Source organism: Triticum aestivum, chromosome 5A, assembly GCF_018294505.1.
Source record: "Triticum aestivum cultivar Chinese Spring chromosome 5A, IWGSC CS RefSeq v2.1, whole genome shotgun sequence".
In the NCBI taxonomy this organism is placed as follows: Eukaryota; Viridiplantae; Streptophyta; class Magnoliopsida; order Poales; family Poaceae; genus Triticum; species Triticum aestivum.
The window spans coordinates 553,859,322-553,885,020 of NC_057806.1; the positions used below are offsets into that span (position 1 = coordinate 553,859,322).

Genomic DNA, 25,699 nt, shown 5'->3' on the forward strand with positions numbered 1-25,699 from the left:
CCGGGAGCACCTTCAAAGGGGAGGGTTTTTCCACTCGGTCCATGGTAAAGGGAGGGAGGCCAGTCGATTACCCTGGCGTCGACTGGTCTTTGCAGTAGAACCAGGTCGACTGCCATCCGCGAACCGAGTCGGGAAGAATCATGGCCGGAAAGGAGCTTTTTCCCCTCGTCTGGATACCAAGACCCCCACACATCTGGATCACTTGGGTCCTCTCGTCACTCGGATTAGCCTTTTTCACTGTCTGGGAGTGACAAGTGAAAATATGCTTGAAGAGACCCCAGTGAGGTCGACAACCCAAGAAGTTCTTGTTGGGTTTCATAGTAATTTCAAAAAATTTCCTACGCACACGCAAGATCATGGTGATGCATAGCAATGAGAGGGGGGAGTGTGATCTACATACCTAGTAGATCGACAACGGAAGCGTTTGGTTGATGTAGTCGTATGTCTTCACGGCCCGACCGATCAAGCACCGAAACTACGGCACCTCCGAGTTTTAGCACACGTTCAGCTCGATGACGATCCCTGGACTCCGATCCAGCAAAGTGTCGGGGAAGAGTTCCGTCAGCATGACGGCGTGGTGACGATCTTGATGTACTACTACAGCAGGGCTTCGCCTAAACTCCGCTACAATATTATCGAGGACTATGGTGGCTGGGGGCGCCGCACACGGCTAAGGAAAAGATCACGTGGATCAACTTGTGTGATCTAGGGTGCCTCTGCCTCAGTATATAAAGGACCAAAAGGGGGGGAGGTTGGCCGGCCACATAGGGCGTGCCAGGAGAGTCCTACTCCCTGTGGGAGTAGGATTCCCCCCCCCCCCAATCCTAGTTGGAATAGGACTTGTGGAGAGGGGAAAAGAGAGAGAGGGGCCGGCCCCCTCTCCTTGTCCAATTCGGACCAAGGGAGGGGAGGGGCGCGCGGCCCATGTAGGGCTGCCTCTTCTCTTTTCCACTAAGGCCCATCATGGCCCATTTAGCTCCCGGGGGGTTCCGGTAACCTCCCGGTACTCCGGTAAAATCCCGATTTCACCCGGAACACTTCCGATATCCAAACATAGGCTTCCAATATATCAATCTTTATGTCTCGACCATTTCGAGACTCCTCGTCATGTCCGTGATCACATCCGGGACTCCGAACAACCTTCGGTACATCAAAATGCATAAACTCATAATATAATTGTCATCGTAACCTTAAGTGTGCGGACCCTACGGGTTCGAGAACAATGTATACATGACCGAGACACGTCTCCGGTCAATAACCAATAGCGGGACCTGGATGCCCATATTGGCTCCTACATATTCTACGAAGATCTTTATCGGTCAGACCGCATAACAACATACGTCGTTCCCTTTGTCATCGGTATGTTACTTGCCCGTCAATATTCCAATACCTAGTTCAATCTCGTTTCCGACAAGTCTCTTTACTCGTTCTGTAATACATCATCCCGCAACTAACTCATTAGTTGCAATGCTTACAAGGCTTAAGTGATGTGCATTACCGAGAGGGCCCAGAGATACCTCTTCGACAATCGGATTGACAAAACCTAATCTCGAAATACGCCAACCCAACATGTACCTTTGGAGACACCTGTAGTACTCCTTTATAATCACCCAGTTACGTTGTGATGTCTGGTAGCACCCAAAGTGTTCCTCCGGTAAACGGGAGTTGCATAATCTCATAGTTATAGGAACATGTATAAGTTATGAAGAAAGCAATAGCAACATACTAAACGATCGGGTGCTAAGCTAATGGAATGGGTCATGTCAATCAGATCATTCACTTAATGATGTGATCCCGTTAATCAAATAACAACTCATTGTTCATGGTTAGGAAACATAACCATCTTTGATTAACGAGCTAGTCAAGTAGAGGCATACTAGTGACACTTTGTTTGTCTATGTATTCACACATGTATTATGTTTCCGGTTAATACAATTCTAGCATGAATAATAAACATTTATCATGATTATAAGGAAATAAATAATAACTTTATTATTGACTCTAGGGCATATTTCCTTCAGTCTCCCACTTGCACTAGAGTCAATAATCTAGACTACACAGTAATGATTCTAACACCCATGGAGCCTTGGTGCTGATCATGTTTTGCTTGTGGAAGAGGCTTAGTCAACGGGTCTGCAACATTCAGATCCGTATGTATCTTGCAAATCTCTATGTCTCCCACCTGGACTAGATCCCGGATGGAATTGAAGCGTCTCTTGATGTGCTTGGTTCTCTTGTGAAATCTGGATTCCTTTGCCAAGGCAATTGCACCAGTATTGTCACAAAAGATTTTCATTGGACCCGATGCACTAGGTATGACACCTAGATCGGATATGAACTCCTTCATCCAGACTCCTTCATTTGCTGCTTCCGAAGCAGCTATGTACTCCGCTTCACATGTAGATCCCGCTACAACGCTTTGTTTAGAACTGCACCAACTTACAGCCCCACCGTTTAATGTAAACACGTATCCGGTTTGCGATTTAGAATCGTCCGGATCAGTGTCAAAGCTTGCATCAACGTAACCTTTTACGATGAGCTCTTTGTCACCTCCATATACGAGAAGCATATCCTTAGTCCTTTTCAGGTATTTCAGGATGTTCTTGACCGCTGTCCAGTGATCCACTCCTGGATTACTTTGGTACCTCCCTGCTAGACTTATAGCAAGGCACACATCAGGTCTGGTACACAGCATTGCATACATGATAGATCCTATGGCTGATGCATAGGGAACATCTTTCATATTCTCTCTATCTTCTGCAGTGGTCGGGCATTGAGTCTTACTCAACTTCACACCTTGTAACACAGGCAAGAACCCTTTCTTTGCTTGATCCATTTTGAACTTCTTCAAAACTTTGTCAAGGTATGTGGTTTGTGAAAGTCCAATTAAGCGTCTTGATCTATCTCTATAGATCTTAATGCCTAATATGTAAGCAGCTTCACCGAGGTCTTTCATTGAAAAACTCTTATTCAAGTATCCCTTTATGCTATCCAGAAATTCTACATCATTTCCAATTAGTAATATGTCATCCACATATAATATCAGAAATGCTACAGAGCTCCCACTCACTTTCTTGTAAATACAGGCTTCTCCAAAAGTCTGTATAAAACCAAATGCTTTGATCACACTATCAAAGCGTTTATTCCAACTCCGAGAGGCTTGCACCAGTCCATAAATGGATCACTGGAGCTTGCACACTTTGTTAGCTCCCTTTGGATCGACAAAACCTTCTGGTTGCATCATATACAACTCTTCTTCCAGAAATCCATTCAGGAATGCAGTTTTGACATCCATCTGCCAAATTTCATAATCATAAAATGCGGCAATTGCTAACATGATTCGGACAGACTTAAGCATCGCTACGGGTGAGAAGGTCTCATCGTAGTCAATCCCTTGAACTTGCCGAAAACCTTTTGCGACAAGTCGAGCTTTGTAGACAGTAATATTACCGTCAGCGTCAGTCTTCTTCTTGAAGATCCATTTATTCTCAATTGCTCGCCGATCATCGGGCAAGTCAACCAAAGTCCATACTTTGTTCTCATACATGGATCCCATCTCAGATTTCATGGCTTCAAGCCACTTTGCGGAATCTGGGCTCACCATCGCTTCTTCATAATTCGTAGGTTCATCATGATCTAGTAACATGACTTCCAGAACGGGATTACCGTACCACTCTGGTGCGGATCTTACTCTGGTTGATCTACGAGGTTCAGTAGTATCTTGTTCTGAAGTTTCATGATCATCATCATTAGCTTCCTCGCTAACTGGTGTAGGTGTCGCTGAAACAGTTTTCTGTGATGTACTACTTTCCAATAAGGGAGTAGGTACAGTTACCTCGTCAAGTTCTACTTTCCTCCCACTCACTTCTTTCGAGAGAAACTCCTTCTCTAGAAAGTTTCTTAATTTAGCAACAAAAGTCTTGCCTTCGGATCTGTGATAGAAGGTGTATCCAATAGTTTCCTTTGGATTTCTATGAAGACACATTTCTCCGATTTGGGTTCGAGCTTATCAGGTTGAAGCTTTTTCACATAAGCATCGCAGCCCCAAACTTTCAGAAACGACAACTTTGGTTTCTTGCCAAACCACAGTTCATAAGGCGTCGTCTCAACGGATTTTGATGATGCCCTATTTAACGTGAATGCGGCCGTCTCTAGAGCGTACCCCCAAAACGATAACGGTAAATCAGTAAAAGACATCATAGATCGCACCATATCTAGTAAAGTACGATTACGATGTTCGGACACACCATTACGCTGTGGTGTTCCGGGTGGCGTGAGTTGCGAAACTATTCCACAATTTTTCAAATGTACACCAAAGTCGTAACTCAAATATTCTCCTCCACGATCAGATCGTAGAAACTTTATTTTCTTGTTACGATGATTTTCAACTTCACTCTGAAATTCGTTGAACTTTTCAAACGTTTCAGACTTATGTTTCATTAAGTAGATATACCCATATCTGCTTAAATCATCTGTGAAGGTGAGAAAATAACGATATCCGCCACGAGCCTCAATATTCATCGGACCACACACATCTGTATGTATGATTTCCAACAAATCTGTTGCTCTCTCCATAGTACCGGAGAATGGTGTTTTAGTCATCTTGCCTATGAGGCACGGTTCGCAAGTACCAAGTGATTCATAATCAAGTGGTTCCAAAAGTCCATCAGTATGGAGTTTCTTCATGCGCTTTACACCGATATGACCTAAACGGCAGTGCCACAAATAAGTTGCACTATCATTATCAACTCTGCATCTTTTGGCTTCAACATTATGAATATGTGTGTTACTACTATCGAGATTCAATAAGAATAGACCACTCTTCAAGGGTGCATGACCATAAAAGATATTACTCATATAAATAGAACAACCATTATTCTCTGATTTAAATGAATAACCGTCTCGCATCAAACAAGATCCAGATATAATGTTCATGCTTAACGCTGGCACCAAATAACAATTATTTAGGTCTAATACTAATCCCGAAGGTAGATGTAGAGGTAGCGTGCCGACTGCGATCACATCGACTTTGGAACCGTTTCCCACGCGCATCGTCACCTCGTCCTTAACCAATTTCGCTTGATCCGTAGTCCCTGTTCGAGTTGCAAATATTAGCAACAGAACCAGTATCAAATACCCAGGTGCTACTGCGAGCATTAGTAAGGTACACATCAATAACATGTATATCACATATACCTTTGTTCACCTTGCCATCCTTCTTATCCGCCAAATACTTGGGGCAGTTCCGCTTCCAGTGACCAGTCTGCTTGCAATAGAAGCACTCAGTTTCAGGCTTAGGTCCAGGTTTGGGTTTCTTCTCTTGAGTAGCAACTTGCTTGCCGTTCTTTTTGAAGTTCCCCTTCTTCTTCCCTTTGCCCTTTTTCTTGAAACTAGTGGTCTTGTTGACCATCAACACTTGATGCTCCTTCTTGATTTCTACCTCCGCAGCTTTCAGCATCGCGAAGAGCTCGGGAATAGTCTTATTCATCCCTTGCATATTATAGTTCATCACGAAGCTCTTGTAGCTTGGTGGCAGTGATTGGAGAATTCTGTCAATGACGCAATCATCTGGAAGATTAACTCCCAATTGAATCAAGTGATTATTATACCCAGACATTTTGAGTATATGCTCACTAACAGAACTGTTCTCCTCCATCTTGCAGCTATAGAACTTATTGGAGACTTCATATCTCTCAATCCGGGCATTTGCTTGAAATATTAACTTCAACTCCTGGAACATCTCATATGCTCCATGACGTTCAAAACGTCGTTGAAGTCCCGATTCTAAGCCGTAAAGCATGGCACACTGAACTATCGAGTAGTCATCAGCTTTGCTCTGCCAGACGTTCATAACATCCGGCGTTGCTCCTGCAGCAGGCCTGGCACCCAGCGGTGCTTCCAGGACGTAATTCTTCTGTGCAGCAATGAGGATAATCCTCAAGTTACGGACCCAGTCCGTGTAATTGCTACCATCATCTTTCAACTTTGCTTTCTCAAGGAACGCATTAAAATTCAACGGAACAACAGCACGAGCCATCTATCTACAATCAAACATAATCAAGCAAGATACTAATCAGGTACTAAGTTTCATGATAAATTTAAGTTCAGTTAATTTACTTAAAGAACTCACACTTAGATAGACATCCCTCTAATCCTCTAAGTGATTACGTGATCCAAATCAACTAAACCATGTCCGATCATCACGTGAGATGGAGTAGTTTCATTGGTGAACATCATTATGTTGATCATATCTACTATATGATTCACGCTCGACCTTTCGGTCTCCGTGTTCGGAGGCCATATCTGTATATGCTTGGCTCGTCAAGTATAACCTGAGTATTCCGCGTGTGCAACTGTTTTGCACCCGTTGTATTTGAACGTAGAACCTATCACACCCGATCATCACGTGGTGTCTCAGCACGAAGAACTTTCGCAACGGTGCATACTCAGGGAGAACACTTCTTGATAATTTAGTGAGAGATCATCTTATAATGCTACCGTCAATCAAAGCAAGATAAGATGCATAAAAGATAAACATCACATGCAATCAATATAAGTGATATGATATGGCCATCATCATCTTGTGCTTGTGATCTCCATCTCCGAAGCACTGTCGTGATCATCATCGTCACCGGCGCGCCACCTTGATCTCCATCGTAGCATCGCTGTCGCCTCGCCAAGCTTGTGCTTCCACGACTATCGCTACCGTTTAGTGATAAAGTAAAGCATTACATCGCGATTGCATTGCATACAATAAAGCGACAACCATATGGCTCCTGCCGGTTGCCGATAACTCGGTTACAAAACATGATCATCTCATACAATAAAATTTAGCATCATGTCTTGACCATATCACATCACAACATGCCCTGCAAAAACAAGTTAGACGTCCTCTACTTTGTTGTTGCAAGTTTTACGTGGCTGCTACGGGCTTAAGTAAGAACCAATCTCACCTACGCATCAAAACCACAACGATAGTTTGTCAATTTGACTCCGTTTTAACCTTCGCAAGGACTGGGCATAACCACACTTGGTTCAACTAAAGATGGAGAAAGTGTCACCCACAAGCCACCTCTGTGCAAAGCACGTCGGGAGAACCGGTCTCGCGTAAGCGTACGCGTAATGTCGGTCTGGGCCGCTTCATCCAACGATACCGCCGAACCAAAGTATGACATGCTGGTAGGCAGTATGACTTATATCGCCCACAACTCACTTGTGTTCTACTCGTGCATATAACATCAACATATAAAACCTAGGCTCGGATGCCACTGTTGGGTTTCGTAGTAATTTCAAAAAAATTCCTACGCACACGCAAGATCATGGTGATGCATAGCAATGAGAGGGGGGAGTGTGATCTACATACCTAGTAGATCGACAACGGAAGCGTTTGGTTGATGTAGTCGTACGTCTTCACGGCCCGACCGATCAAGCACCGAAACTACGACACCTTCGAGTTTTAGCACACGTTCAGCTCGATGACGATCCCCGGACTCCGATCCAGCAAAGTGTCGGGGAAGAGTTCCGTCAGCACGACGGCGTGGTGACGATCTTGATGTACTACTACAGCAGGGCTTCGCCTAAACTCCGCTACAATATTATCAAGGACTATGGTGGCTGGGGGCGCCGCACACGGCTAAGGAAAAGATCACGTGGATCAACTTATGTGTTCTAGGGTGCCTCTGCCTCAGTATATAAAGGACCAAAAGGGGGGAGGCTGGCCGGCCACATAGGGCGCGCCAGGAGAGTCCTACTCCCTCTGGGAGTAGGATTCCCCGCCCCCCCAATCCTAGTTGGAATAGGACTTGTGGAGGGGGGAAAAGAAAGAGAGGGGCCGGCCCCCTCTCCTTGTCCAATTCGGACCAAGGGAGGGGAGGGGCGCGCGGCCCATGTAGGGCTGCCTCTTCTCTTTTCCACTAAGGCCCATCATGGCCCATTTAGCTCCCGGGGGGTTCCGGTAACCTCCCGGTACTCCGGTAAAATCCCGATTTCACCCGGAACACTTCCGATATCCAAACATAGGCTTCCAATATATCAATCTTTATGTCTCGACCATTTCGAGACTCCTCATCATGTCCGTGATCACATCCGGGACTCCGAACAACCTTCGGTACATCAAAATGCATAAACTCATAATATAACTGTCATCGTAACCTTAAGCGTGCGGACCCTACGGGTTCGAGAACAATGTAGACATGACCGAGACACGTCTCCGGTCAATAACCAATAGCGGGACCTGGATGCCCATATTGGCTCCTACATATTCTACGAAGATCTTTATCGGTCAGACCGCATAACAACATACGTCGTTCCCTTTGTCATCGGTATGTTACTTGCCCGATTCGATCGGTATTCCAATACCTAGTTCAATCTCGTTTCCGGCAAGTCTCTTTACTCGTTCTGTAATACATCATCCCGCAACTAACTCATTAGTTGCAATGCTTGCAAGGCTTAAGTGATGTGCATTACCGAGAGGGCCCAGAGATACCTCTCCGACAATCAGAGTGACAAAACCTAATCTCGAAATACGCCAACCCAACATGTACCTATGGAGACACCTGTAGTACTCCTTTATAATCACCCAGTTACGTTGTGACGTTTGGTAGCACCCAAAGTGTTCCTCCGGTAAACGGGAGTTGCATAATCTCATAGTTATAGGAACATGTATAAGTCATGAAGAAAGCAATAGCAACATACTAAACGATCGGGTGCTAAGCTAATGGAATGGGTCATGTCAATCAGATCATTCACTTAATGATGTGATCCCGTTAATCAAATAACAACTCATTGTTCATGGTTAGGAAACATAACCATTTTTGATTAACGAGCTAGTCAAGTAGAGGCATACTAGTGACACTTTGTTTGTCTATGTATTCACACATGTATTATGTTTCCGGTTAATACAATTCTAGCATGAATAATAAACATTTATCATGATTATAAGGAAATAAATAATAACTTTATTATTTCCTCTAGGGCATATTTCCTTCAACACAAGGAAATGAATGCGGCAAGATAAACGATTGAGTTGGGGGTAAAATGGTGGAGTTAAGCCCCAAAGAAGTTCAGAAACCCTCGGAAGAAAGGATGAGGAGGTAAGGAAAACCCACGGTCGACGTGGGTGGCAAGAAGAACACGCTCACCCTCCCGGGGTTGCGGCTCGGATTCCTTCCCCGGAAGCCGCGCCGAGTCGTAGGGGATCAGAGCTCCCTCGGCCAGGTCGTCGAGGTCTTCTTGGGAGATCCTCGAGTGGATCCAATCGCCCTGGATCCAACCCTTCGGCATTTCAGTCCGCGAGGAAGATCCGCCCCGGCTCGTCGCCTTCCCCTTCGATCTCACCGTCGCCTTCTTCGCCCGCTCCAGAGCCACTGTCTTCTCCTTCACCATTGTCACCGACGAGACGCGTGTGGTGCGGTGGCGCTGGGGCGAGAGCGAGCGCAGCAGAGAGGCGTGAGGAGGAGAAAATGTAATGGGGCGCACTGTTCGGGGGACTCCGGTCCAACGCCTTATATGAGGCCGCTTCCGAGTGGCTGACAGGTAGGCCCAGATGGCTTTGTCAAATCCCATAAATACCGCGCGAGCGATACGTGGCGAAAAAGGTGGCGCGGGGATCGAGGCGGCTCCGCTCTATCCCATCCGTTTACTGCGGCCTCCCCCGTCCCGCGCGCTTCCCAAAATTAGGATCCCACTAAATCCGCGGGCAGCAAACAACTTGTCAGACCAAAGATCTCCTCCGCACCATCACTCGGAGCCTTACAAGTAAAGAAACTCATTCGACGAAGAATAAAGAATGGATCAAGGCGACTGAAAAGGAAGTTGTTGTCATCACTCAGGTCCGTTGATCCGAAACAAGATATGCTCACGGCATGGAAAACGAGTCGGAGAAGTCCTCAACTCCTTCCCCACTCAAACCTCGATCCATTCGGGAGCTAATTGTGAAGCTATGTACCTAGGGTAGGGTCACGGACCTGTCCTAACTGCCCAACCCAAGGACACCTCTAGAATAAATCACCTTTCAATCGACTTGGAGGTGTTCAACTCGACAGACTCGAAGACACTCGACCAAGAAGCAATTACTCGACCAAGATCCAACCACTTGACGGCCAGGAGACCTAAAGTCACTCCGCACGCTAACGGTCGGTCATTTAGTAGCTTTTATGGTCACGATAGCACTTTATTACTAGCGTTATCAGTAACGCCCTGCCTTAATGTACATTGAACCCTTCGTAATGTGGGCTGGCCGGGGTCCTGGCGCACTCTATATAAGCCACCCCCCTCCTCCGAGACAAGGGTTCGCACCTCTGTAACTCATACACACATAATCCAGTCGACCGCCTCCGGGCTCCGAGACGTAGGGCTTTTACTTCCTCCGAGAAGGGCCTGAACTCGTAAACCTTGCGTCTCTACAACCTCTCCATAGCTAAGACCTCGCCTCTCCATACTTACGCCCCTACATTACTGTCAGACTTAGAACCACGACACCCCCTATTAAATCATTGTTTTGCAATATGAATCTTGATAATAATGGGACTGAATATGATCCACCTTTACCTAGAAGGTGTTCCAATAATTCTGAATCTTTTATTGATAAAAGTGGGATTGAAGAAATTAAAACCCTAGATGATGCTAAACCCACTATATTGGATTTCATGGAATTTAACTATGAACATTGCTCTTTGATTGATTGTATTTCCTTGTTGCAATTCGTGCTAAATTCTCCTCACGCTTATAGTCAAAATAAAGCGTTTACTAAACATATCGTTGATGCCTTGATGCAATCTTATGAAGAAAAACTTGAGTTGAAAGTTTCTATCCCTAGGAAACTTTATGATGAGTGGAAACCTACTACTAAAATTAAAATTAAAGATTATGAGGTTTATGCTTTGTGTGATTTGGGTGCTTGTGTCTCTACTATTCCCAAAACTTTGTGTGATTTGCTAGATTTCCGTGATTTTGATGATTGCTCTCTAAACTTGCATCTTGCGGAATCCACTATTAAGAAACCTATGGGAATAATTAATGATGTTCTTATTGTTGCAAATAGGAATTATGTGCCCGTAGATTTTATTGTTCTTGATATAGATTGCAATCCTTCTTGCCCTATTATTCTCGGTAAACATTTCCTTAGAACGGTTGGTGCAATTATTGATATGAAGGAAGGGAATATTAGATTTCAATTTCCATTAAAAAGGGCATGGAACACTTCCCTATAAATAAAATAAAATTACCCTATGAATCTATCATGAGAGCCACTTATGGATTGCCTACCAAAGATGGCAATACCTAGATTTATTCTTGCTTGTTATGCCTAGCTAGGGGCGTTAAACGATAGCGCTTGTTGGGAGGCAACCCAATTTTATTTTTATTCCTTGCTTTTTGCTCCTGTTTAGTAATAAATAAATTATTTAGCTTCTGTTTTGGTTGTGTTTTTTGTGTTTAATTAGTGTTTATGCCAAGTAGAACCGTTGGGAAGACTTGGGGAAAGTCTTGTTGAACTTGCTGTAAAAAACAGAAACTTTAGCGCTCACGAGAACTGCTGTCATTTTTATTTGGAAAGTGCTATTTATTTAATTATTTTTGAAGATGATTAATAGATAAATTCCTCACGTCCAGTAGTTTATTTTAGAATTTTTGGGGTTCCAGATCTTGCGCTAGCTACAGATTACTATAGACTGTTCTGTTTTTGACAGATTCTGTTTTTCGTGTGTTGTTTGCTTATTTTGATGAATCTATGGCTAGTAAAATAGTTTATAATCCATAGAGAAGTTGGAATAAATTAGGTTTAATACCCATATAAATAAAGAATGAGTTAATTACAGTACCTTGAAGTGGTCTTTTATTTTCTTTCGCTAACGGAGCTCACGAGATTTTCTACTTTAAGTTTTGTGTTGTGAAGTTTTCAAGTTTTGGGTAAAGATTTGATGGATTATGGAACAAGGAGTGGCAAGAGCCTAAGCTTGGGGATGCCCATGGCACCCACAAGATAATATAAGGACACCTAAAAGCCAAATCTTGGGGATGCCCCGGAAGACATCCCCTCTTTCGTCTACTTCTACCGGTAACTTTAGTTGGAGCTATATTTTTATTCACCACATGATATGTGTTTTGCTTGGAGCGTCTTTTATTATTTGAGTCTTTGCTTGTTAGTCTACCACAATCATCCTTGATGTACACACCTTTTGAGAGAGCCATACATGATTTGGAATTTGATAGAATACTCTATGTGCTTCACTTATATCTTTTGAGCTTTATAGTTTTGCTCTAGTTCTTCACTTATATATTTTAGAGCACGGTGGTGGATTTGTTTTATAGAAACTATTGATCTCTCATGCCTCACTTAGATTATTTTGAGAGTCTTAATATCATGGTAATTTTCTTAAAATCCTAATATGCTTGGTATGCAAGATTAATAATAAAACTTTCTTATGAGTGTGTTGAATACTAAGAAAAGTTTGATGATTGATGATTGTTTTGAGATATGGAGGTAATAATATCAAAGTCATGCTAGTTGAGTAGTTGTGAAATTGATAAATACTTGTGTTGAAGTTTGCAAGTCCTGTAGCATGCATGTATGGTAAACGTTATGCAACAAATTTGAAACATGAGGTGTTATTTGATTGTCTTCCTTATGAGTGGTGGTCGGGGACGAGCGATGGTCTTTTCCGAACAATCTATCCCCCTAGGAGCATGCGCGTAGTGCTGGGGTTTTTTATGACTTGTAGATTTTTGCAATAAGTATGTGAGTTCTTTATGACTAACGTTGAGTCCATGGATTATACGCACTCTCACCCTTCCATCCTTGCTAGCCTCTTCGGAACCGTGCATTGCCCTTTCTCACATTGAGAGTTGGCACAAACTTTGCTGGTGCATCCAAACCCCGTGATATGATACGCTCTTTCACACATAAACCTCCTTATATATTCCTCAAAACAGCCACCATACCTACCTATTATGGCATTTCCATAGCCATTCCGAGATATATTGCCATGCAACTTTCCATCATTCTGTTCATCATGACACATTCATCATTGTCATATTGCTTAGCATGATCATGTAGTTGACATAGTATTTGTGGCAAAACCGTCATTCATAATTCTTTCATACATGTCACTCTTGGTTCATTGCATATCCCGGTACACCGCCGGAGGCATTCATATGGAGTCATCTTTGTTCTAGTATCGAGTTGTAATCATTGAGTTGTAAATAAATAGAAGTGTGATGATCATCATTATTAGAGCATTGTCCCAAGTGAGAGAAAAAGGCCGTAAAAAAAAGAGAAGGCCCAAAAAAGGGAAAGGCCATAAAAAAAGAAAAGGCCCAAAAAAATGAGAGAAAAAGAGAGAAGGGACAATGTTACTATCCTTTTACCACCCTTGTGCTTCAAAGTAGCACCATGATCTTCATAGTACAGAGTCTCTCATGTTATCACTTTCATATACTAGTGGGAACTTTTCATTATAGAACTTGGCTTGTATATTCCAACAATGGGCCTCCTCAAGTGCCCTAGGTCTTCATGAGCAAGCAAGTTGGATGCACACCCACTAGTTTCTTTTGTTGAGCTTTCATACATTTATAGCTCTAGTGCATTCGTTGCATGGCAATCCCTACTCCTTGCATTAACATCAATTGGTGGGCATCTCCATAGCCCATTGATTAGCCTCGTTGATGTGAGACTTTCTCCTTTTTTGTCTTCTCCACATAATCCCCCTCATTATATTCTATTCCACCCATAGTGCTATGTCCATGGCTCTCGCTCATATATTGCGTGAAAGTTTATAGGTTTGACATTACTAAAGTATGAAACAATTGCTTGGCTTGTCATCGGGGTTGTGCATGATGAGAGCATTCTTGTGTGATGAAAATGAAACATGACTAAACTATATGATTTTGTAGGGATGAACTTTCTTTCGCCATGTTATTTTGAGAAGACATAATTGCTTAGTTAGTATGCTTGAAGTATTATCATTTTTATGTCAATATGAACTTTTGTCTTGAATCTTTCGGATCTGAATATTCATACCACAATTAAGAAGAATTACATTAAAATTATGCCAAGTAGCACTCCACATCAACAATTATCTTTTTATCATTTACCTACTCGAGGACGAGCAGGAATTAAGCTTGGGGATGCTTGATACGTCTCCAACGTATCTATAATTTTTGATTGCTCCATGCTATATTATCTACTGTTTTGGACTATACTGGGCTTTATTTTCCACTTTTATATTATATTTGGGACTAACCTATTAACCGGAGGCCCAACCCAGAATTGCTGTATTTTTTTGCCTATTTTAGTGTTTCGGAGAAACAAAATATCAAACGGAGTCCAAACGGAATGAAACCTTCAGAAACGTGATTTTCTCATCAGATAAGATCCAGGAGACTTGAAACCTCCGTCAAGAAAGCCACGAGGCGGTCATGAGGGTGGAGGGCGCGCCCCCCTAGGGCGCGCCCCCCTGCCTCGTGGGCCCCTCGAAGCTCCACTGACGTACTTCCTCCTCCTATATATACCTACGTACCCCCAAACGACCGAGGACAGAGCAAAAAACCTAATTCCACCGCCGCAACTTTTTGTATCCACAAGATCCCATCTTGGGGCCTGTTCTGGAGCTCCGCCGGAGGGGGCATCGATCACGAAGGGCTTCTACATCATCATCCAAGCCCCTCCGATGAAGTGTGAGTAGTTTACTTCAGACCTACTGGTCCATAGTTAGTAGCTAGATGGCTTCTTCTCTCCTTTTGGATCTCAATACAATGTTCTCCCCCTCTCTTGTGGAGATCTATTCGATGTAATCTTCTTTTTGCGGTGTGTTTGTTGAGACCGATGAATTGTGGGTTTATGATCCAGTCTATCTATGAATAATATTTGAATCTTCTCTGAATTCTTTTATGTATGATTGGTTATCTTTGCAAGTCTCTTCGAATTATCAGTTTGGTTTGGCCTACTAGATTGGTTTTTCTTGCACTACAAGAAATATGTCAACTAGTGACCTTCTTTCAGTGACCCTGGAAGAATTGGTCATAGATCTATGACCATTTCAGACCAATTGGTCAAAAGCTGTTCGGGGGGCTCCAAACCCTAAACCATTGCGACCATTTTGGTCAGAAAGGTCGTAATTTCCTTACACAAAATGGTCATAAAGCAAACAACGCTAGTCCGCTGCCTTATTTCTAGTTGTTAACGACCAATATAGATGGTCATAGCCTTGTAAATTGTGGTGGGTTGCAATGACTAGGCGCCATCTCATCAGTTTTGCCTATGTGTCATGTCCATGTGTCAATTTTTTCCCTAGGTTGTGAAGCAACCTATATTTCTGTTATTCCAAAAATTCCCAAAAAATTCTCATAAATTGTTTGGATCATATCTTCGTCAAATATGTCAAAAACCTTACTTGCCTAGTTCAAAAATAATTCAACAATATTCATTTTCCTATTCTGTTCAGAGCAGCACTTTGTGAAGGAAGTACCACTTTGGCATGTCCAAATAGTATCCAATTTCTACAGTGCTTTCCTATGCCCAAATAACCATCCTCCACCAAATGCCAGCTCAATCCATTCATTATTTTGAGCCCAGCTTCAACATTCGTATTTATGTCCAGTGTGGTAGTTTGCAAAGCAAGTATCACCTAGGATCCTCCTTTTGAGCTGAAAATTTGTGAAGACGGTCTTCTTAGTAACTGATCATCTTCAGCCAAAACTCACACTCATTAGCCATGTACATTTCCTATACCGCTAATCAAACACTCGGCTGCTAATTCATGTTTGCGCATCGATCGGTCTCCTCGTGAGAATCTTATGTTGTAATTTTCTTCCTAGCACCTACCTGGGGAGTGCCCAACCCACTAGACATGCCTAGGCCGCCCAGAACATATGGCAACGCCACAGTCACGCAGTGACCACTCGACGGGCATGCGAGTTTACGCGCTCTAGAGTTGGGGCCCTCGGCCACCGCCCAAACCTTGACGTATCGCCACCAAACCATGTATTTATGATTAAATAGGTACTTATGTAACTAGAAATGATTTTTGGAAAAAATAAATAGCACACTATGTGGCAGCTGGAGTTCAAATTTGACCCGCTTCCACCTGAATCAGCAGAAATTTGTCTTTTTCATGAGAGGTGGATCAAAACTTTTTACACCCAACCATTTTGTGAATTGTGCATTAAATATGTCCTAGTATTTTAGAAAATTGATTTGGTCCAATTTTGCAACAATTATTTGGGAGGTCCTTAAAAAAAACCTCCTTTTGGGCACTCGAAAAATGGAAAATGGTTTTTTCGTCCAAAGAAAATGAAAACTTCCATATGCAACATTGTTTGCCATTCCAATATGCACCCTTGTGCACAATATGAGATCATTTGAACAAGCTATGCCATGAATGTGGCCATAAGATTGATCATTTGACTTGAAAGCCATTGATCTCCACACGTGATAGCTCATTTCTGAGAATAGTTTTTAAAAATAATTGCCATATTACAAGTTTGTTATTTTTCCTGGGAACTTGGCCACATATAATGACACAATGCGAAGGTTTCCCAAGTTTTTGATTTGTTTTGAATTTTTTATGCCCGTTTCAAAATGTGGTCAAAACGACGGGAATGACCATTCCTAGCTAGTGGTTGAATCTTGGATTTCTTTGGTGTTTCTATGATTAAATAGGTACGTATGTACCTAGAAATGACTTTGGAAAAAATAAATAGCGAACTACGAGGTAGCTACAGTTCAAATTTAACCCGCTTCCTCCTAAATCGGCGGGAATTTGTCTTTTTCACCAGAGGTGGATCAAAACTTTTGACACCCAACCATTTTGTCAATTGTGCATTAAATATGGCCTAGTATTTTATAAAATTGATTAGGTTCAATTTTGCAACAAATATAGGGTAGGTCCTTCACAAAAAAACTCATTTCGGGCACTCGGAAAATGGAAAATGAATTTTCCGTGCAAAGACAATGAAAACTCCCTTAGGCAACATTGTTTGGAATTCCAAGATGCACCCTTGTGCATAATATGAGATCATTTGAACAAACTATGCCATGAATGTGGCCATAAGATTGATCATTTGGCTTGAAAGCCATTGATATCCACGCATGATAGCTCGTTTCTAAGAACACTTTTTTAAAATAATTATCGTATTACAAGTTTATTATTTTTCCTGGTAACTTGGCCACATATAATGATACAATGCGAAGGTTTTCTTATTTTTTGATTTTTTTGAATTTTTTAAGCCCGTATCAAAATGCGGTCAAAACGGCGGGCATGACCGTTTCTAGCTAGTGGATGAATCTTGGAAAACTTTTGGTGTTTCTCTGATTAAATAGATACTTTTCTATGTAAAAATTATTTTTGGGAAAAATAAAGAGGAAACTATGAGGCAGCTGCAGTTCAAATTTGACTCGCTTCCAGCTGAATCGGCAGAAATTTGTGTTTTTCACGAGAGGTGGATCAAAGATTTTGACACCCAACCATTTGATCAATTGTGCATTAAATATTCCTAATATTTTAGAAAAATGTTTTGGTCTAATTTTGCAACAATTATTTGGTAGGTCCTTCACAAAAAAACCTCATTTTGAACACTCAGAAAATGGGAAATGGTTTTTTCATGCAAAGAAAATGAAAACTTCCTTAGGCAAATTTGTTTGGAATTCCAATATTCACCCTTGTGCACAATATGAGATAATTTGAACAAACTATGCCATGAATGTGGCCATAAGATTTATCATTTGGCTTGAAAGCCATGAATTTTCACGCATGATAGCTCATTTCTGAGAACACATTTTTAAAATAATTGCCGTATTACAAGTTTATTATTTTTCCTGGTAACTTGGTCACATATGATGACGCAATGCGAAGGCTTTCCAATTTATTGAATGTTTTTGAATTTTTTATGCCCATTTCAAAATGCGGTCAAAACGGTGGGAATGACCGTTCCTAGCTAGTGGTCGAATCTTGGAATGTTTTTGGTATTTCTCTGATTAAATAGATACTTTTGTACCTAGAAATGAATTTTGGAAAAAATAAATAGCAAACTATGAGGCACCGCAGTTCAAATTTGACCCGCTTCCAATTGAAACGGCGGAAATTTGTCTTTTTCACCAGAGGTGGATCAAAACATTTGCCACCCAAGCATTTGGTCAATTGTGCATTAAATATGGCCTAGTATTTTAGAGAATTGATTTGGTCCAATTTTACAACAAATATTTGGTAGGTTCTTCACAAAAAAACCATTTTTACCACAAGAAAATGATTAAAAATATCTAGAAAGATAAAAAATGCATGCAAATCGGTGATCATCCATAAAAATGGGGTCTAACTTGAGTAAAAAATTTAGTTGTGCCGTTTTGCAAAATATTTTGATAGTTGCTTCACAAAATTCCCCTATTTTTAGTACTTAGAAACTATTTTAAATCACTGATCTTCCGAACCAATCAGGGCTCTTCCCATGGATCGATGACATGGCATCCATCCATCCATCCATCTCTCCATCCCACATCCATCCATCCATCCATCCATCCATCCATCCATCTATCTACAGAAAAAAGAAACCAAAAAGAAAAAGAGACACCCCACACACCCCCAACCCTAGATCAAACCCCTCCCCCATCGCACCCCTCCTCCCTCCTCCCAATCTCCTTGCCGCCGCTGCCACCTCCTCCTCCCCGTCCCCATCCCCTCCCGATGCACCTCCTCCCTGTCCTCTCCCAACCAGCACCGACCTCGTTGTCCTCCTCATCGACGCCGACCTCGTCCCTCCCTCCCCTACACTAGTGCCGCGCCCTCCCCGCCAACCCCATACGCACGGATCCGGCGTCTCCGACCTCGATTTCACTTCCCATCCCCCTTCCCCACGCTCCTCTCGAGCTCCGGATCCCCGGTCGTGACGACCCCTTCCTCAGCTTCCTCCGGGAACCCTGTCCCCTCAGATCCGCCCGCCGCCACGTCATGGACGAGTTCTACGCGCCCTGGTGCGGCCACTGCCGCGCGCTCACGCCTCACTGTAGGGGATTGATGTCGCACTGTCCAAGGTGGACGCCATCGAGGACCACGACCTGGCACAGGCGCATGACGTGCAGGGCTACCCACCCTCCTCTTCTTCATCGACGGTGTTGGAAATAAGCCCTAGAGGCAATAATAAAATGGTTATTATTATATTTCCTTGTTCATGATAATTGTCTATTGTTCATGCTATAATTGTCTTATCCGGAAATCATAATACATGTGTGAATACATAGACCACAACACGTCCCTAGTGAGCCTCTAGTTGACTAGCTCGTTGATCAAAAGATAGTCATGGTTTCTTGACTATGGACATTAGATGTCATTGATAATGGGATCACATCATTAGGAGAATGATGTGATGGACAAGACCCAATCCTAAGCATAGCTCAAAGATCCTGTAGTTCATTTGCTAGAGCTTTTCCGAATGTCAAGTATCATTTCCTTAGACCATGAGATTGTGCAACTCCCGGATACCGTAGGAGTGCTTTGGGTGTGCCAAACGTCACAAAGTAACTGGGTGACTATAAAGGTGCACTACGGGTATCTCCGAAAGTGTCTGTTGGGTTGGCACGTATCGAGACTCGGATTTGTCACTTCGTATGACGGAGATGTATCTCTGGGCCCACTCGGTAATGCATCATCATAATGAGCTCAATGTGACCAAGTGGTTGATCACGGGATCATGCATTACGGTACGAGTAAAGTGACTTGCCGATAACGAGATTGAACGTGGTATTACGATACCGATGATTGAGTCTCAGGCGAGTAACGTACCGATTGACAAAGGGAATTGTATACGGGATTGATTGAATCCACGACATCGTGGTTCATTCGATGAGATCATTGAGGAGCATGTGGGAGCCAACATGGGTATCCAGATCCCGCTATTGGTTATTGACCGGAGAGTCGTTTCGGTCATGTCTGCGTGTCTCCCGAACCCGTAGGGTCTACACACTTAAGGTTCAGTGACACTAGGGTTGTAGAGATATTAGTATGCGGTAACCCGAAAGTTATTCGGAGTCCCGGATGAGATCTCGGACGTCACGAGGAGTTCCAGAATGGTCCAGAGGTCAAGAATTATATATAGGAAGTCCAGTTTCGGCCATCGGGAAAGTTTCGGGGGTCACCGGTATTGTACCGGGACCACCGGAAGGGTCCCCGGGGGTCCACCGGGTGGGGCCACCTATCCCGGAGGGCCGTGGGGAAGGGAACCAGCCCCTGGTGGGCTGGTGCGCCCCCCTTGGGCCTCCCCTGCGCCTAGGGTTGGAAACCCTTGGGATGGAGGGGCGCCCCACTTGGCTTGGGGGGCAAGCCACCCCCTTGGCCGCCGCCCCCCTTGAGATCCAATATCTAGGTCCGGCGCCCCCTCCTAGGGGCCATATATATATAGTCGGGGGAGGGAGGGCAGCCGCACCCTAGCCCCTGGCACCTCGCTCTCCCTCCCGTGACACCTCTCCCTCTCGCTGAGCTTGACGAAGCCCTGCTGAGAACACCGTTGCTTCCACCACCACGCCGTCGTGCTGATCTCCATCAACCTCTCCTCCCCCCTTGCTAGATCAAGAAGGAGGAGACGTCTTCCCAACCGTACGTGTGTTGAACGTGAAGGTGCCGTCCGTTCGGCACTCGGTCATCGGTGATTTGGATCACGACGAGTACGACTCCATCAACCCCGTTCTCTTGAACGCTTCCACGCGTGATCTACAAGGGTATGTAGATGCACTCCCCTTTCCCTTGTTGCTAGATAACTCCATAGATTGATCTTGGTGATGCGTAGAAAATTTTAAATTCTGCTACGTTCCCCAACAGTGGCATCATGAGCTAGGTCTATGCGTAGTTTCTATGCACGAGTAGAAAACAAAGCAGTTGTGGGCGTCGATATTGTCAATTTACTTGCCGTTACTAGTCTTATCTTGATTCCGCGGCATCATGGATGAAGCGGCCTGGACCGACCTTACACGTACGCTTACGTGAGACTGGTTCCACCGACTGACATGCACTAGTTGCATAAGGTGGCTAGCGGGTGTCTATCTCTCCCACTTTAGTCGGATCAGATTCGATGAAAAGGGTCCTTATGAAGGGTAAATAGAAATTGGCATATCATGTTGTAGTTTTGGTGTAGGTAAGAAATGTTCTTGCTAGAAACCTATAGCAGCTGTCGTGGTTCTAACTCTGACAGTGAGGTAGGGGGTATGTATGGAGAGGCTAGATCTCAGCTATGGAGAAGTTGTAAATACACCAGGATGTACGAGTTCAGGCCCTTCATGGTGGAAGTAACAGCCCTACATCTTGGTGCCCGGAGGCGGTCGACTGGATTATGTGTGTATGAATTACAGGTGTGCCAACCCCTGCTACTGAGGAGGGGGTGGCTTATATAGAGTTCGCCAGACCCCTTCGGTCCTCAGTAATGCAGGGTTAAAATACATTAAGACTGGGCGTTACTGGTAACGTCCCTATTAAAGTGCTATGATGACCATAAAGACTACTTAATGGCTGACCGTTTGCTTGCGGAGTGACTTTAGATCTCCTGTCAGTCGAGTGGTTGGCTTCGTAGTCGAGTGGTAGCTTCCTGGTCGAGTGTCTTGAATCCGTCGAGTGGGATACCTTCAAGTCGATTGAAAGGTGACTTCTTCCAGGGATGTCCTTGGGTAGGGCTCTTAGGACAGGTCCATTCCCCTACCCTAGGTACATAGCTTCATCATTAGCCCCCGAATGGATCGAGGTTCGAGTGGGGAAGGAGTTGGGGGTCCTTCCGACTGGTTCTTAGCGTTATACGAATGTCTTGTACTGGATCAATCGTCACCTTGATCCATTCTTGGTCTCTCGTCGAGTGAATTTCCTTACTTGTGGAATACCGAGTGCCGGCTCGAGCGGGCTTTTCAGTTTGATGAGTTGTTCTGCAGCCCGCGGATTTTGCGGCATTCGAATTTCGGGAAGCGAGCGGGACGGTGGCGGCCAAAGTAATCGGATGGGATAGGATGGAAGCCCCTCGATCTCTGCGCCACCTTTTTCGCCACGTACCGCGCGCGCCTGTTGCAGGATTTGACGGGATCGCTTGGGCCTACCGGTTAGGCACTCGGAAGCGGCTCCTTATAAGTTGCCGGCTCGGGGCTCCCCAACAGTGTGCTCTCGCCTTTCCTTCTCCTCCCGCAAGGTCCTCCGCCACCTCCGCTCTCACCCTAGCGCCGTAGGTCCGTTCGAGCCTCGCCGGCGACGATGGTGAAGAACAAGACGTCGTCTTTGGAGTGCGCAAAGAAGGCGGCGGTGCAGGGGAAGGGGAAGAAGTCCGCTCGGGGCGGATCTTGCTCGAGGACTGCTCTGCCCAGGGATTGGATCTAGGGTGACTGGATGCCCTCGGTGATTCGGCAGGAAGATCTTGATGACATGGTCGAGGGGGGAGTCATTCCCCACGAAGCTGCGCGTCTCCCGGGGGGAGAAGTCGAACCCCAACCTCGTGATGGTGAGTGCGTCCTCCTCGCCACCCATATCGATCGCGGATTTTCTCTACCTCCTCATCCTTTTTTCTGGAGCTTTTTGAACTTCTTCGGAGCGCAGCTCCACCATTTCACTCCCAATTCCATCGTGTATCTTGCGGCTTTCGTTTCCTTGTGTGAAAGTTTCTTGGGTTGCCGCCCTCATTGGGGACTCTTTAAACACATCTTCACTTGCCGTTCCCAATCGGTAAAGAAAGCCAAGTTGAGTGACGAACAGACGCAAGTGATCCAGCTATGCGGGGGCCTGGCGATCCAGATGAGGGGTAAAAGTTCTTTTCCGTCTATCACTTTTCCCGAGTTGGTCCATGGTTGGCAGTCGACCTGGTTTTATTGCCAAGACCAGGTGACCCCAGGGCAGTCGACTGGTCTTCCCCCTTTCTCTCTGGACCGAGCTCAAAAGCCTGCCTCTCTGAAAGTGCTGCCGGAGGAAAAGGCGCAAGTCAAGGTGCTGGTTGGTCGAGTGGTTCAGCTTGTCCGAGACGGCGTGACCGGCATGGACTTGCTGGAGGTCTTCCTTCGGAGGCGCATCCAACCGCTTCAGGCTCGTGACCACCCTATGTGGCTGTACTCGGGTCTCGACGACACCACTCGGGTTCACCCAGAGGAGGTCACCGACGAGATGCTGGAAGGGTGGCTGTCGAGCATCACAGGGAACAAAGACAACCCCCGAGGAGCCAGGAGGGTTGTCCCGCTTGACAGTACATACGAGGTGGACCAGGTCTGACCTTGTGTTCCCGACTGAGATCTTGCTTTCTTCATTTGCTCTCTTTGAATCGGTCGACTGACTTTCGACTTGTCTGCTATTCTCCAGGCAACTACAGAGATGTACTCGACACCCAACGGAGCACAGGGGCAGGCCGAGGAAGGGGAGGCGAGCGGAGGCGAAAGCGGAGACGAACAGGGGGAGTGGGAGTCTGACGGCGAAGGAGAGGGAGACGACGGCGTCGACTCCAGCGAAGAGGAGGAGGAGGAGGAAGCTGGACCTCCCCGCTCGGAAAGGCGATCCAAGCTTACACACGACCCTGCGCGGGAACGTGGTAAGGCGACTGCTCCCGTTGGGCAGTCGTCGAAGCGCCCTCGGACCTCTTCTCCAGCGCCGACTGAAAAAGCTCCCAAGCACCCCCGCGCGGCGCCGTCCAAGCCACCCAAGGCTCTGCCCAAGATGAGGATGACTGTCCCCACCATTTCTGGGTAATGATAGAACTTGTTCTCCTTTGTCGACCGTGGACGGATCCTTGGTCGATCCACTGAGCCGACTGACGGTCTTTCAAAATTTGCAGTGCTGCTACTTCTGAGATCTCCGCCAAGGACGATGATCAAGAGATGGAAGATGCTGTTACTTCCAACCCTGGTATGATTACTGATGTTCTGCCTTGAATCGACTGACGATTTCTTATAACTCTGGTCGATTGAATTTTTCTCGTAGCTCCTCCTCATGTTATTAGCCTTCCTGACGACGAAGACGAAGCGCCGCTGAGAGTGAGGCGGAACAGGAAAGCGTCGGCTGGCGAGACTCCACAATCCACTCCGGCGCCTGAGGCCGTAGCTCGAGACGGTGGCGATACCACCCGGGCTTCTGTGACTTTCGCCAATCCTCTGGCGAGTGCGCGGCCCTCGACGTCGACCGTAAATCCGCCTTCGCTCTTCGCCACACACCACGTCCCTGAGGACCAAGTGGGTGCAGCTAAGGAAGCTATACGCCAGGCAGGCATCATGATGGAGCAGGTCAAGGTGGTTCGAGAAGCCAGCCAAGCGGCTTATGACGCGAGTTCAGCTCTTCAGAGTAACGTCCAGGTCAGTCGATTCACTGCTTGTTCTGTTAGGGTATGCTGTCTGAAGAATCTCTTTTCCGAAGATCTTTTAAATCTGTACACCCACTGGGTGTTTCTGTTAAGTTTTTTGGTCGAGTGGGGGCACGCTGAGTGCACCCACTGGGTGTAGTCCCCGAGACTACGGTGGACTGCTGGCAGTCGACTGTAGTCTTTATATTGCGTTGCTGTAGTTTTACTCCTTCACTCGGTCTGGCCAGGCCATGTCGAATGAAACTGTATCCGGTCGACTGCGGGCAGTCGATTTTTTTTTCAAAACCAGTGGGGGCACGCTGAGTGCACCCACTGGGTGTAGTCCCCGAGACTACTGTTGAATGTTTTTGATTCAGCTGTAGTCTTAGAAACGTCATCATTGTCTCTTGGTTACTCGGAAGCAACTTATCTTGGACCTCTGTCGACTGACTTTTGCAGAAATCCTGTGAACTTGTGGCTCTCTACACTGAGTTGGAGAACAAACAGATCCAGCTCGACCTTGACTTGAAGCTCGCTCAACAGAACCTGCAGAAGGCGCGAGACGAAGCAAAAGGTATGGCTGGCGAGGTTTCTCATTCTTGACGAGTGACTTCCCTTTCTTGCCCATTCTTGATGTTGAGTTCACTCGACGTTCTGTAGATGAACTGGAGGAAGCTCTGAAGAAGAAGGATCAAGATCTTGCCGAAGCACAAAAGGAGGCCTCGAGCAAAACGAAGCTTGCAGAAGAGAAACTGGCTTCGGTCGGAACTCTTGAACAGGAGAACTCCAGACTGAAAACTGCTCTCGAAACAGCTAATCGAGAGGTCAGTCGACTGAAGAAAGAAAAGATGGTTCTGCACGACAAGGCGGGTGAGCTGGCGGGGAAGGTAAACGATCTGGAGGCTTATCTCGGTGGACTCGCCAAGAAGCTGTTCGTCATGCTCGAAGGTAATTATTCCGACCCGGCTGTCTTGCAGTTACCAAGCCCGCGTAAGGCCACTGTCTTATTCTTGAATCGTGTTTGCAGAATTCTGCCAGAGCTTCGAAGAGGAAACCAGTCGAGTGGAGCCAGGCTTGGATCCCGCCAATTCTCTCGTGAAGGACGAGGCTGCTATGAATGTGCTCCGACTGGAGTCTTGTGTTACCAGCGTCGTTGACTATCTTGCTCGGCTGAAGGTTGCGATGTCACGGATCGAAAAATCACTCTGGCCTGGAACGACGCTTCAGAATGACCTCGAGTCCCTGATGGTTCGACTGGATGAAGTCCCGGGTCGAGTGGCGGAATGGAAGAAATCTTCTACCAGATGTGGTGCTGATGTCGCTCTGTCTCTGGTCCGCGTCCATTGCAAGGAGGCGCGAGAAGAAAAGCTGGTCGCCATCCAAGTTGCCAATACCAACAAGCACAACTTTCAAGACTTCATGGAGACTTTCA

The 25,699-nt window shown here is 45.4% G+C and overlaps 1 protein-coding gene across 1 annotated transcript; it reads left to right on the plus strand.

Annotated features, from left to right (window-relative positions):
• Positions 1-23,217: 23,217 nt before the first annotated feature.
• Positions 23,218-24,870, plus strand: LOC123101542 (uncharacterized). Its single transcript, XM_044522943.1, has 3 exons — positions 23,218-23,837; positions 23,913-24,280; positions 24,727-24,870. Exons 1-3 carry the CDS (start codon positions 23,810-23,812, stop codon positions 24,868-24,870), a joined length of 540 nt encoding a protein of 179 aa, XP_044378878.1. The 5' UTR covers positions 23,218-23,809.
• Positions 24,871-25,699: the final 829 nt, after the last annotated feature.